The sequence below is a fragment of the Amblyomma americanum genome, chromosome 3 (assembly GCF_052857255.1).
Source record: "Amblyomma americanum isolate KBUSLIRL-KWMA chromosome 3, ASM5285725v1, whole genome shotgun sequence".
NCBI lineage: Eukaryota > Metazoa > Arthropoda > Arachnida > Ixodida > Ixodidae > Amblyomma > Amblyomma americanum.
This window is the reverse complement of record NC_135499.1, coordinates 115,719,052-115,733,409: the sequence shown is the minus strand read 5'-3', so window position 1 is coordinate 115,733,409 and position 14,358 is coordinate 115,719,052. Positions and strand designations below refer to the sequence as shown.

The window sequence follows — 14,358 nt, the reverse complement described above, 5'->3', positions numbered from 1 at the left end:
CATGTACATATTCACAACCAACGTTTCGGACTCTACGGAACTTAAAAGTTCAATTTTTCAGATTAAGATAGACACCAGCAATACCGTGAAATTCGTTCCTTAAACCGCTAGTTTTTTGTTTTTTTACTCATCATAGGCGTGAACAGACATTGCTGTCACAGCCAACAGACTCTTCGCTGCTGCCATTGAAAGCACCATATTGAATATCAATTAAATGCAGTCAATCTGAAGGATTGCATATGCTTGGTCATTAATCTCTAATTGTTGCCACTTGAGTTATGGCACACTCTTCGTTGCCATCTGTCTGGCCTACAACGAAGAACGTGCCACAGGTGTGCGATCACATTGAAAATGGGACAACAGCAGCATCCAGTGAGGTCGTGGCCGTGGCTTAGACTCTGCTGCCCGCGGTGTGGGGCAGATGGGGGTCACACGGTGGAATGTAGTAGTGAGGCACTTGCTTCTTCCCATGGATTTGCTCCATAAATACATCTTTTGTTTTTGACGACTGTCACTGACCACAGAAACAAACTCTGTCCTCACTTCACGCAGTGCACGTAGAGCAGCGCATTCACAATAGGACCTATGGCCACATTGCATATTCTGGTATCATTGACGCGACAGCATGCAGACAAGTGCAGTATGGACAAGGCAAAAGCAAGACTCTTGCTCAAATATACATCTAATATCGCTTGCAGACTGAAACGTCTGAAAACTGTGAAATTGACGATATAATGCCTGTCTGGAAATTGTTTACCTATAGACTAATTGTTGCCTTTAAGTACGAATTAAAAGAAAATCGAAATTTCTTTCGCAACCTAGCCAAGCTAGAAATAAAGCCTACATCCTACACTATACGTCAGTCTGAATACTGGAAGGTGGTCACTCCCCGCGCTAACTATTCTATGGGTACACTATCGTACATTTTGCCTAAACTTCTTAATGATCTGAATAAATGTGGAATTGATTTAGGTTGCACTACAGTTCGTGAACTGCGCCACGTGATATGTGATGTTTTTTGAAAAATTCTAATATTGATTTCCTTGTGACACATTAAATCGAATCAATTTTGCGTTTTTGCATGTTTGTATTCCTGTATGTTTCATGTATGCTCCTGTACTGCCTTGTAGAGGGGACCGTGGGCTCTAGTCAAGCTGTTCAGCAGCTTTTACCCACGGCCCCTCCATCGTTTTGATGGAAATAAAGCTATTATTATTATTTGCCACAGTGATTTTATTTCGGCTCACGCATTTGTTCGAATTTTTGATTATTTGAACCATTTTTCAGCTCCCACTGAGTCCGAAAAATCGGCAGATGATGAACTCCAAATCACTCAACGCACATGTATCGTGATAATGAATTAGAGTGACATCCCCTGATAGTGAAGTCGGCAGAAAAACCACTGGCGAACAGCAACCGAAACTCGCGAGGGTGGACTGAACAAATTTCAGGATGTTTCCATAACAGGCATTTCCCAGCTTTGGCGACATATTGTTGAAATCATGCACCCCGCCTCGCCTGATTATGACAGAGCCACCACAAGGCACAGACTCTGTGCATGGGGTGATCATGGGCGAGTGCGCCCCGCCCCATACAGTGACAGCCAAAGTCTCCATAGATGCAAGCGTTATTTTTTACCTTGATTGACATGAAGGTGAAAAATAACAATTGCATGTCATAGGGCAGATTATTTATTCTTCAATTCTGTATCACTGTCACTGCCACCAAGCTTCTTCACTCTTCCACTCATCCAGCAGGGGCAAGTCCGCTCTGTAAAACAGTTTGCTTCCAAAGTTATTCATCTATACCATTCACCCTTCCTTGTCAGACTAAATGCCGCCTCTACCAGGCGAACAAGTTTGCGATATTCTAAGTCATGTATTCTCAACCACAGGGCCACACAGATTTCAAAAACGAAAGAAGCAAACTCTCCCAGCGACCACTGATCCACAGTCACAAAAGTACCTGTTCAAGCATCAGCTTGGCCGTGTGCAGCTCCACAGCAAACTGGTCGTCTCCAGGCAGGGACACGTTGAACGTGCCGTCACGAAGCACTTTGGCCAGCTCTGCGTCCTTCACAGCTTCCTTCAGGCGACTGTCGACCTCCGGCGAGACAGTCAGCAAGAGTTCAGGGTAGGCCATCTTGGCTCCATACAGCTGCACAGAAGGACGCATGCAATGGTGTGCAAGTCATTATACGTACGCACATCTACAGAGGTTACTTTATGAGGAACACAGGAGGACCAAGGCATATTTCAACTGGCGCTCTGGAGCATGTTATCTTGCTACATAAACCAAGAAACACGTGACACCAGCCGAATTGAATTCAGGTCTCAAGTCCTCACTCCTGAATCAGGAGGAACTTGCACAGTGGTGGATCACCCCACATTGTCTTGCACACCTCACAGCATGCCTTGTGTTCCAATGGTCTATTTGGATTTCCCGACACCAAGAGGAATTGTGTGCTCCTTCACAGATTCATGGCAATGCTTTAGATCTCCAATTAAAATGTGCCATAAGTGAACTGGATTAAAATGCACAGCAAAGCTCGACCACCTCCACATGTCAGATGATGAGCCATAAAGAAAACACAGCTGCTGCAGCCAATATGAGAGCACTAACCATGACAATACACACAACATGACTCCATTTCTTAGCTTAGAACGAAGTGCAGGAAAGCATGTAATCCTCAGGCCTATGCCCAACAATCTGGAACAAATTCCAAACAAGTATCCAAAACAAGTATTTTTTTATCCCTTGTGCTTTCCCAAGCTCATTTCAATGAGGAAAAAAAGCTTTCATGGTAGAAAGACTGCTAGAAATTATTTTCAAAAAACAAATGATGGCCTCTGACAGCCTCATTCAATGGGCATGTCAACTGCTTTATTATTATTATTTGAAATACCTTACAGGCCCATAGGGCATTGTGTAAGGGGGGCGGCAAAACATCAAGATCAAATTTAAAAGGGGACAAACAAAAACAAGGAAACAAGGCACTATACGTGATCAGTAAAAATTTGAAACACCTCAACATAATACAGAACAGTTGACATAGGAACACAGAAATAGGAACGCATGATAAGTAAAGGTAAAGTTGACATAGGAACATCGAAATAAATCTAAAAAAAGGGACCCAGGGTACATCACACAAAAAAAATAAAATTAAAAAGCACATGGCACGTTTACTAGTGTCAGCAAAATTTGAAAACAGAAATACAAAAAAAGAGAGAAAAAAGTAAACGAAATGCGTAACAGGAAACGTGAGCGATTGCATCAACATGTTAAGATGGCTTCAGTGAAATGTGCAATGAGTTGGTGATGGAAGTTATCAAGATTAGACAGTGAGGCGATGTTGTCTGGGAGGTCATTCCATAATCTGATGGATCACGGAAGTGCTGATCAATTGAAAGCTAATGTGTCACCATAGATGCTTGTAAAACTGAGATGATTGGCAACCTTTTGGATGTGCGAGATGGGACATCTAGGTGAAATGAGCATGATCTATTGGAGTGCACATACTTGTTAAATAATGTTAGCAAAGCAATGTCATGGTGTATGCCTAAAGATTGCAAAGAAAGATCGGTCTTAATCTGAGTGAAGCTTGAATGGTAGTTATAGTTTTTAGAGATAAATCGGGCTGCCCTATTTTGAATGGTTTCTAATGTGGTGACCATGTTGTTGTAATAAGGAGACCAAATGGAGGAAGCGAACTCAAGCTGTGGTCGAACAAATGTTAGGTATGCTAGTTTCCGAATATTAGCAGGAGAATTTCGTAAGTTACGGCGTATGTACCCTAATGACTTAGAGGCCACAGCACATATGGATGTGATATGAAAAGACCATGAAAGATCGGACGAAAGGTTAACACCAAGGTATTTGTAATGGGATACATGGGAGAGTAAGTCATCTTGAATATGGTATGTATAGTCAGAATTGTTGTTTCCGGCTGAATGAGATGATTTTACATTTTGATATGTTAAGGGTCATTAACCATTTATTGCACATTCATTAATAAGAAGAAGATCTGATTGGAGTACCAGATGGTCGTTAGCATATTTAATAGGGCGGTAGATAATACAATCATCCGCGAATATTCGCATAGAGGAAGATACGTTATTAGGTAAGTGATTTATATATATAAGAAACATTAAAGGGCCGAGTACACTGCCCTGCGGCACACCGGAGGTAACTGGGGAAAGGTTAGAGGACAAATTATTAACAAATACGAACTGTCGGCGATCTGTGAGGAAGTTAAGAAGCCATGATAAAGTTAACGAGTCTAGACGGAGTGATGATAATTTTGTAATCATGCGGCAGTGAGCTACACGGTCAAAGGCTTTGGCAAAATCAAGAAATATACAATCAGTTTACAGGTTATCGTTCATATTAAAATGCAAGTCAGTGGCTAGTTCGAATAACTGTGTTTCACAGGAATGACCCTTTCTAAACCCATGTTGATTACGGTAAAAAAGTTATTGTGCTCAAGATGACAGAAAACGTGAGATGCCTGCTATATCAACAGCAAAGTTACAGCCCAATGCACTCACCATAAAAGTCCCCCAAAAAACTTTTAAGCAGCCCGAATAGCGCGGTCATAATGAAGCAAGCACAAAGCCAGCTCTGCCCTTAATACTAAAAAAAAGGGGGGGGGGGGGGAGGGGGGCAGCGCAACTCTCTAAAATATGAATCTGCACACCGCATGTATGAATGTGCATGTCTTTTTAGAGCTCCTCTTTGCATAAATGAATTTTCTCTCTTCCACTCTGCTCTGAACACTGAGTGGGGGATCGACCCCAATACTGCTCACCTAGCACACCCAATTCCTTTGCATAAAGAACAAGCAAAGGATGGGACCACATACCTGCCCCCCTTCCTTCCGTCATAAACGAACCTGTCATTTTCGGGGCCAGGTTACCTGGAAATACGTTTAAGTGCTCTGTGGACATATGCGGGCTCCTTGTTTTTGCACATTCATGCTGGCTTCTCTCTACAATGTCCAATGACCCCAACAGTAAATAAACGACACTCACAAATGGTGGCAGTAGATATGCATCCGCGTAACTAAAGTCATTCTAACACTATACATGCCACAACAGCAGAGAAATGGTGGAAGGAAATGAAGAAAAAGCAGCAATTTTTGAACAGCAAAAGCAAAACAGTTTCCAACTGTAAAACAACTTTTGCTCTAGTCTTGGCACCGTACTCCTTGAAAAGTGAACAGTAATGCTGACATTGACAAGCAGCTTTTCTGCCTTTTTGTCCGCAGCCTTCAGGGTCTACTACAAAATAGAGGGCTCGAAAAGTAAGCCTAAAATATGGCTAAAATCTATAAAATTTATGAACCGCCACTTATCAACAGGTCCCGATATTTCACAAACCTGGTCTTGATTGCCCTTTTGGTGAGAAAGAGCGCTAAGGTGTGAAAAGCAAGGTGTGTCTGCAGTAACTCAACAGCTATCACGACGGTAAGTTCCGGCATAATACATTTGGACATCGTTATAATGAAGCTGAAAGGGCCCAGAGATTACTTTGCTATAGTCGTAGCTTCGTTATAGCCCATGCTGACCGAGCTTCCAAGGGGAATCGTCATTCCTTCGTTATATCCATTATGTCGTTATAAACAGTTTCGTTATAAAATGGTTTGTCTGTAACTGCCAAAGCATCCTGTGGTCAGTACCATTTAGTGCCACACTCAAAGTCCTGAATGTTTTAGAACGCTAGCTTTTAACTCTTTCCATACCATGGGGAAAATAACTGTTTTTTGTAGGTTTCAGTAACTTCTTTTCTGCAAAAACAACTGCAATTAAAATTTAAAGCAATGCACAAAATAAAGCTCAATAAATTATTTTTAGGCATATAAGAATGGATAATGAATTGTGCATTGCAATATAAAATTTTATTTTCCAAAAACAAGCTTTTTAGGAAAAAAAACAGAACAAGATTTGTAAGACACACTTGTATGTAAAAAGCAAAAAGCCAAAAACTTTCTGTAATGTGCAAAATATTTGATATTATATGGGCCACCACATCTGCAAAAAAATCAGTCTTCTATCTTGAATAGTGTTCTTGCTACAAAATAATTACTGGAAATCCTATAGTTGGGCACCGAAGAGTGGCCAGCTGTGTTCCAGGCCGGTGCCCAACTATAGGATTTCCAATAATTGTTTAGTAGCAAGAATACTATTCAATATAGAAGACTTATTTTTTCGCAGATGTGGTGGCCCATATAATACCAAATATTTTGCACGTTACAGAAAATTTTTAGCTTTTTTCTCTTTTTATATACAAGTGTGTCTTACAAATGTTATTCAGTTTTTTCCTAAAAATCTTGTTTTTGGCAGATAAAAGTTTATATTGCAATGCATAATTCATTATTCATTCTTATATGTCTAAAAATAATTTATTGAGCTTTATTTTGTGCCCATCGTCGTTGATGTCAGAACTGAATCCTGACGAAAGGGAAGTATCTTCAGACATACTGCTTCACAGGTCGCAGATAAAAATCAATTGCAGACAAAGCGATTTACAATGGTTTAGGGTGTGCGTTGCGCATGCGGAGGCTACCAAACGACTTTGACACTACCGCATTTTCGGAGCACGTTCAAAAAATGCCGCCTTGTGGGAAAAAAAGAACTACACCAAAAAACGAAATTTGTCTGATTACAAGCCAGATGATGCAGCATGCCCCTAAGAAAAGCGGACAGCTCCAAAAGTAGAGTGTCAAAGTCATGGTTAGCGGGAAATCACCGCAATACTGCGTCTTCACAGCGTGTTGAAAAAAATGCCGCCTCGAGGAAAAAAAACATCGCCAACAAAACTTCAATTTTATAAGCCAGATGTGCAGAAAGCAATGCAGAAGGTTCCAAAATTGGTTAGCGTAAGTCATCGTTAGTGGACTAATGATGCTCTATGGGCACAGTAAGGAAAGAGTTAACGTGAAGGTTCCTGGCCTATGCGTAATCATCAAATGTTTGGTGGACGTGTCAACTGCACCATAACAAAAGAGTGGATGGAGCTTATGAAAGAATGGAGAGAGAATGTAGTGGAGGGCTCTAGATAAATTTAGACCACCTGAGGTTCTTCAAAGTGCCCTGACATCGCAAGGCACTTTTCACTTTGACTCTGTTGAAACGCAGCCGACGTGGCCACTGCAGCCAGGACCGCCCTGGCATTGCGTCTGGCTGGAGTGCAGGACGTGACAAGAAAGCATAATACACGACGAGAGATGCATGCCTAATTCATAGCATTGTTCTGCATCATGGGCTGCCCCTTTCACTCCTTTCTTCACGGCACAGTCCAGGTGTCCACCCAGCGTGAAACTGCTGCTGCGTCTGACTATTATTAACCGAGGCACAGAAGCATGCTCTACAGCTTGAGCCTCCCTTGCTGCTTTAGGCAAATGGAGGCAGCCCCAACAGAGGAAGGACGCTTGTGTGTCGACCCATGCTATGAGTGGTAGAACCACAGCACGTCTGAATGCTTCCTTTGGCCACAAGGATAAGTGTTAGAGCATTGCTGTAAGCTAGGGAAACTTCTTTGCCAGGGAAGGGCTGGAATTTCACTTCTACATAGTCCCAGGGTTTCAATCAATGGTGAAGCTCGCGTCAGCTGGATGGAGGAACGTCGTGCAGAAGTTCGGGCGAAGGACGCAGCCAGAGCATTGGTCTATGACCAAACATAAGGCACATGCAATCCCCAAGGTGAGGGCACACGAGCTCCAAGCCATCCATGAAAGATGCCAAGCTGCTCAAGTATGGGCTCACCGAGCAGAACGCACCCATTAAAACACCAGGGCCCTCAAGTTCATCTGCCTGAGGTAGTAATGCGTCCATCATAACCCTGCCAGATGAACCAGCTCAGTCATAAATCCCAGAAGTATAAGCTGCAAAATAATTATTCACAAACGCATAACAAAAAAGCTGCTAGCACTCATCATTCACACTGCCATGAATTTGTAATTGGTAAAAGATGGCTAAGGTTCAACTCGGCTGAACCTGGTTATACGGAGCGAAAGCTGGGCTAAGCATGCTTGGACAGTTCTCAGCACCCAGAATCTGTTGGGTGGTCCGACTCGACCTGTCGTCGTCAATACACAGACGCATGGCTGGCACGTGCCCGTGGCTTTTCCATGGCTCTGTGAAACACCAAGCAGCGCCCGCACTTATATATTTAGGTGAACATGAGTCACGTGGTTAGGCTCAGCTATGAGGCAAAGCGAGCACGAGGGCGGCGAGCCACTGACGAGTCACGCAATTAGGCACACCTGCCGAAGGAGTGAGTGCCACCAGCTCTCCACGTCGCAGCCGCGGTAGCAAAGCGCAGCGAGTCACGTGGTACGGCGCATAGCAACCATCTGCACTCCTTTGAAGAGCATTTTCTCAACGTGACATGACCTTTAGCTTTGCATGCGAGAAGTGCAGCACTCGCTCCAAAAGGCTCGGACAGTCTTAGCAAACAAGCAAATCGCATAGGACACATGCATATCAAAGCCTACGGTATACATTACTGCTCTAAGCTTTACGGGGAAGGCCATACAATAAAACAATCATGCTTACTCCCTCCAGAGGCAGCAATGGTCTCCCTTGTTGCTGTCAGCCACATTGTGGGCTGAATGCAGCATGCCGGTTAAAGTGTGCCGACACTCGCTGCAATAAATGTACTGCATGACGGCTGGCAATGCCATTGAATAAAGAAGGCACAGAACCAAAGCAGCTGGAAATGAAAAAGTGCTGATAGACCTCCGACAGATTTAGGGCCCTGACAGACCCTCAATGTCTCTGAAGGCTGCCAAAGGCTGAAAGCATAGTGGGCTTGGTGATGAGCATCTAGATTGGGATGGAGCAATCTTATTGTTCCGCATGGCTGCAATTCAAGCATCACACCACCTTTCAAGAAGCTTTAAAAGGAAAATGCTCCTCAGAGGGAGCTACTGCTACGTCAATTGAGAGCACAATTTTTAGCAAGGCCTGAATTAGAACACCCTTACAGCCAAAGTACCTTTTCGCCAGTCTTCATGTAAAGAACAACTGGTTCTTGCTCAGCAAACCTCTCCACCGTACGTTCAGACAGTTTCTCCAACTCCAGCTGGAGGCTTGCGTCCTGCAAGAACGGAGAAAAAGAGTTAAAATACGGAACAGCCATGGTGATTTCGCTGTAATACCATCCAGTGATCAGTGTATTCAGGGATAAATGTGTTCCACATTAGATTTTCCATACTAATTTCTGTCTTGTCACACTCATATAAATTTGGTAGTTATACACTACTGAGCAATAATTCCCACTTTCACAGTAACCCACACTGATTTCCTTGGTAGGAAACTGAAATAAAGTCACATATAGCCCTAGCAGTTCAGATGGAAAGGAATGTTTACTGAGTTCATCTCCGACAACGACATTGCCCAACAACTTAGAGCTACGACGTAGAGCAGGCATTCTCATGACCGCAGGTGGCACACACTGAGCCATGCCAACATAGCCCAAACAACCATGGCATACAAGTAAACACAGCAGCCAATGTCCACAGAATTCCAACTTGTCTTGTGATAGTAGCAATATTTTTCCTGCTGTGCTTTCTGGGTTTTTCAAGAAGAAATTTGCCTTGCGGACATCCATGCACAAGTAAAACTTAAAAAGGGGATCTTTTGTGAACAAGGCCCTTGTGTGGGAGCCAAAATGTCATTTTGTTTTTTGTTTTTACTTTTGATCGGCGTCCCCCCTTTTTAAGTTTTATTATGATTGTCCTCGACCAGACGAGTTTTTGTCCAACTCTCGACTTCATCCATGAGCGAGGTTTCTATCCAAAAACTGGAAGCAGGGATTAAAAAATAAAGCGGCTATTGTCCTACTATGGCATCTGTTGTCTGTGTTGTCCTCTTGTAATGGACAACAGTATCGCATCTCACAGCTGGTAGCACTACCCTTATTTCACGCGACTCCGGTGTGACATGCCATTCCAAGAGCCCTCGAAGCTCACGCAATAAAACATTCACCTTCTGTGTGCAAGTAAATATGCCAAATATTCTAGTGGATGAAAGCTGAGTGAACGCACATTTTCCAGAGGGAAGTTTTTGCCCGAGACGTCCAATGTTGTATCTCCATCAAAGCCATCGAAATCCAGCACAAGAGTAGTCTTGGGGACCTTGAAAGGGTTCACAGCTGCCAAGCTGTTCCATGGGTCAGTCTGTAATAAAAAACAGTAACGCAGCACAGACCGCAACTTCATCAGGACATAAGCAAAGCAACAAGCAAATTTAGTCTTGAAAAAGCTGGGATAAACTCAAATCAAATGCCCACAGATTTGAAACAAGGGACAGGATGGCTTCACATGAAAGCTGTGCACCAATCCATTTGGAAAACAGAGGAAAAAAGACTGCTAATCAAACATTTAACGGCAATATTCCAGTGCTTTTTCAAAGCCTCAGAGGACGCAGCAGTGTGTAAAGTTGTACACTGGCACAAACGATGCCATGTTTTTTGTAATGTTACATTTCATCTCAAATACTTGACCAGGGCCAGCTGGGCCATTATACATTTGAATCACACAAACTCTTGGTAAATATTTCCCAAATTTCTGGAAAATCTGCGCCACTGTGATTTAACCGTAAGAATGGACTACAAGCTTTTAAGAGAACCAGCAGACCAAACAGACCAGTGCTGCCCATTTATGACAGAATGGCACCTACAATTTTTCTGCGTGTGCCAGCTGAACCAAATACACTGTTTGGCAGAAACAAGCACAGTCACATAATTACTTTTTAATAATTGCGGTCAGATCTTTCAAAGCAATGTGGACCAGCTAGCAGAGCTTTGTGTGGCCTGTAGGGCAGCTGCAACTGCAGGAAAGTCCCACAACTCCTGAGCTCGCAACTACTCAGCAAAACGTACACGTCGAAGCCAATGAAGTTTCATCATGCATGTATAAACAGACCTGCAGTCTCAATGGGTGTGGTTTACGGGGTTTAACATCTCAAAACGCCTCAGGCTACAAGAGACATAGTAGTGGAGGGCTCTGGATAATTTCAACCACCTGGAGTTCCTTAACATGCACCGCCATCGCACAGTACACGGGCCTCCAGCATTTCACCGGCATTGAAATGCAACTGCCCCGGCCTGGATCGAACCAATATCATTCAGGTCAGCAACAAAGCACCATAACCACCAAGCCACAGCGGCGGTTTCTGTAGTATAAATAAGAGTAGTATCAAGGTATCACTGAAGGTTTTAAAGAGACACTGCGGACAAAGAGAAGTTGGCATGCATTGAGAGGCTACAGTATTTTACAGAATCTACTACACCAACATTAATTTCAAAAAGGCGGCAACAAAAAGGATGTCAGGAGTTTGAATCGACTGGCACGTAGACTTTTAAATATAATTTTTGCAGCAATAAATACATTTTCCGCTGCCAGACAATGTCAACAAGGAATGAAAGGGCTACAGAGTCAATTTTTATTGACAGCAATAATTGGACACTTGTCCTCGGTGTCCCTTTAAAATTCTAAAGTGTGTTCAAAGATGCCACAGAACCCTATTTTACTTTCCATAGTCCATAGTTTAATAAAAATCCTTTTGTACAATCAAGTTCAAACGGTCCATGAGGCAGCCCCTAGGCAGCCAACTTTCGGACACAAGAAACGAATTGCTGCAAACGCAACTCTAGTTCTGAAATCTGCGGGTGATAAGCTAAGCACTCAAGCATTTAGAAGAAATCTGGTAAGTGAGGTGACAGTTCTCATTACAGAGCAGTTTACCAAGCCATATAGGCAATCTAAACTTCGTGTATGTGAGCTTGTTGGTAATATCTTCGTTGGCGCAAGTCTGACGTAAACCATCGTGCTATCCCAAGCCAAATACGCATGTGAGGAAGGCAGGAATTTACCGTTTTCACAGTGAAACCTAGAATGCTCGACAGGACATCGCCGATCTGCGACGACTTGATGGTTTCACTAGACACGAACTTCACCGACTTCGGAGCGAGAGGGATGAAGAGCCTCTCGGTCGCACACACGGCGCCGGCTAGGCCTGCGATAAAAGAACATGTAGCAGCTAGTCAGACACATGCCGAAATGCGCGCAGACGCGAGCGCGTGACCCAGACTGCTCGGTTGGGTCATGCGCTTCAAGCTTGCAAGTTTCACTATACACCTGCACGTAGCACTTTCTGATCACACTGGTAACGGCCGCAACTGCAAACGCAAGGCTCATCGCTCTAATATCCTTATAACAGCGGAGCACATTACTTGTGGAAACAGCAAAACTTGCCGCGCTTGAAGCAAAACAGCTGAGCGAGTTGGTCAAACGCCAGAAAGTTAAGCATTTTTCGCCAGCGGTAGCAACAACAAATGAAAAAAAAAAGCCACCCACGTTTCTAAAACTTCTCAGAATACCATAATATCAGCTAAGTATTGCCACGGAAGCTACAGAAGATACTACAAGCAGCGTGAATCAAAGAATCATGTGACGCGAAGGGGCTGCTACGAGTGGTGTATTTACTACCGCCTCCAAATAGGCGCCCAAGATCGCTTTTCCGTGCCCTACTTCAAAGCATAGCTAGCTCCGATCACTGAGGACCAATTCAACGATAATTTGAACGCAATTACATAAACTTACCGAGGAACAATATCGCTGAAAACTGCATTTGAACGGCCGTACCAGCCTGATGACTAGCCGACGCACAGTAGATAACGGCGTCGCAGTTTAGGAAGCCGACATACAGATGGCGACTCTGAACGCAGAACTGCAGCACTGCCTGCCGGATTTTAGAAAAACTGCTTTTGCGCAGAAATTGAGGACCAACGAATTCGGAAGGCAGATTTGTCGTTTCCCGGACACATAAGACTGCAAAGTCAAAGTCTGCGGGCCGGAAAAACTTCTATATCCACGTGAATAACCTGAAGTGCGTCTCATAGCTCTAGCGGTCGATCAGGTAAATTATCCTTTATTATTCTGACTGGCGGTCGTCACACCCAACGTTTTTAGATAAGGAGGACCTTATTTAAAAACGTTGGTCACACCTGACCAACCCGAGTCTGGTCCATTTTGGGCATGTGAATATATCAGCCGTCCTGCCCGTGTCGATGTGCTACAGTAGATTTAATTTAATTTAATTTTCCTTACACATCGTGAATTCGCCGTCCGCATCAACAAAGACAATGTCATTGCGGTCACAAAATGGTGTGCTACAATCACCTATTTTTCAACACTACCTTCGGACCGTTGGCATGGCGCTAATTGGTGACGTTGCTGGCCTGCACGCACTCATTTATGCGAATGACATTACAGTCTGGCCCACCACCCGTCTCTACAAGCCCTTTTTCTGCACGGAAAAACAGAATTCCAGTCGTCAGTTAACCTGCATGATTATGATTGCCCCGGCTTCGCACAGCACGCCACACAATGCGTCCCAAATGCTGCACCTCACCTGCCGGTATTCTCAAAAGTCAAGTGGTTTGGCTGGTGCCACATTGACGTGCCTCCTCATCAGCTCTGTGCTGCAGCCAAGATTGATATACCAAGCCCAATTTTATCACATGACACGCGCACAGTGCGATCGCTTGGAATCTACCAATACAGCAGCAATACGTGTTATTACGAGCCCCCCCCCCCCCCCCCCCCCCCCGAATTACCCTCATTCACACCCTCCAGGTTGAGGCTCAATAAAATACTCTTGACGAACTGATTCACCGACTTCACCATTTAAGCACCATGAAGGCGCGCAGATTAAGTGATACAGCTCTGTGCCGCCTCTCGATTAATGGTTAGTAATTTCTTTGTAGGTCGTCCCTCCCTCCTTGGCCGACCTGAGCTAGGGTAGTGCACCTCCGGGGCAAATTGGTGCGCCGCCTCGTTTCCAGGATGGCCCGAATGGGCGGGGACCCAGGTCAATATGATCTGGCTGGTATTGGAGATGCTTCGTAATATTTTGATTGCTGCGGAGTGGGCCCTTCCTTGGCAAAATTACGAGTTGCGGTTTTAGAGTCGCTGATGATGTACTTGGCAGTGGTGGAGATAATGGCTAAAGCTATATTCATGTAGTCAAGACAAGCCGTCCAACAGTCTGCAGCTCTCTACCCAATCGCAGTGGGAGGCCGCGCTGCTCAGCTCGCACACGGAGGTTCAACTCGCGAGTCACGGAGCGGGCCGAAGAGGTCGCCAAACGACATCGTCGGTCGACCACCTGGCGTCCGGCCTGGAAGAGGAGCCCACCACGGGGAGGGGAACGCCACCCCAACCCGTGCCTAAGGCCTCTTCTTTAATAAAGTTTATCTCCTCCTCTCGATTCATGGCCGCCTCGGCCACCGTGGCTTTATCAGCAAGTTACGAACAATCGGCCCATGACCGGCATACTCACGATCTGTTGG

At 44.4% G+C, this 14,358-nt stretch overlaps 1 protein-coding gene across 1 annotated transcript in view; it reads right to left on the bottom strand.

Annotated features, from left to right (window-relative positions):
- ATP6AP2 (ATPase H(+)-transporting accessory protein 2) overlaps positions 1-12,757 on the bottom strand; it is a 28,044-nt gene extending 15,287 nt beyond the window's left edge. The window contains exons 1-5 of the mRNA XM_077657728.1: positions 12,608-12,757; positions 11,878-12,020; positions 10,049-10,180; positions 8,998-9,099; positions 1,966-2,157 (exon numbers count right to left, since the gene is read on the bottom strand). Coding sequence (XP_077513854.1) covers positions 1,966-2,157; positions 8,998-9,099; positions 10,049-10,180; positions 11,878-12,020; positions 12,608-12,635 — 597 coding nt within the window. The 5' untranslated portion in view covers positions 12,636-12,757. The remainder of the gene's footprint in view (positions 1-1,965; positions 2,158-8,997; positions 9,100-10,048; positions 10,181-11,877; positions 12,021-12,607) is intronic.
- Positions 12,758-14,358: the final 1,601 nt, after the last annotated feature.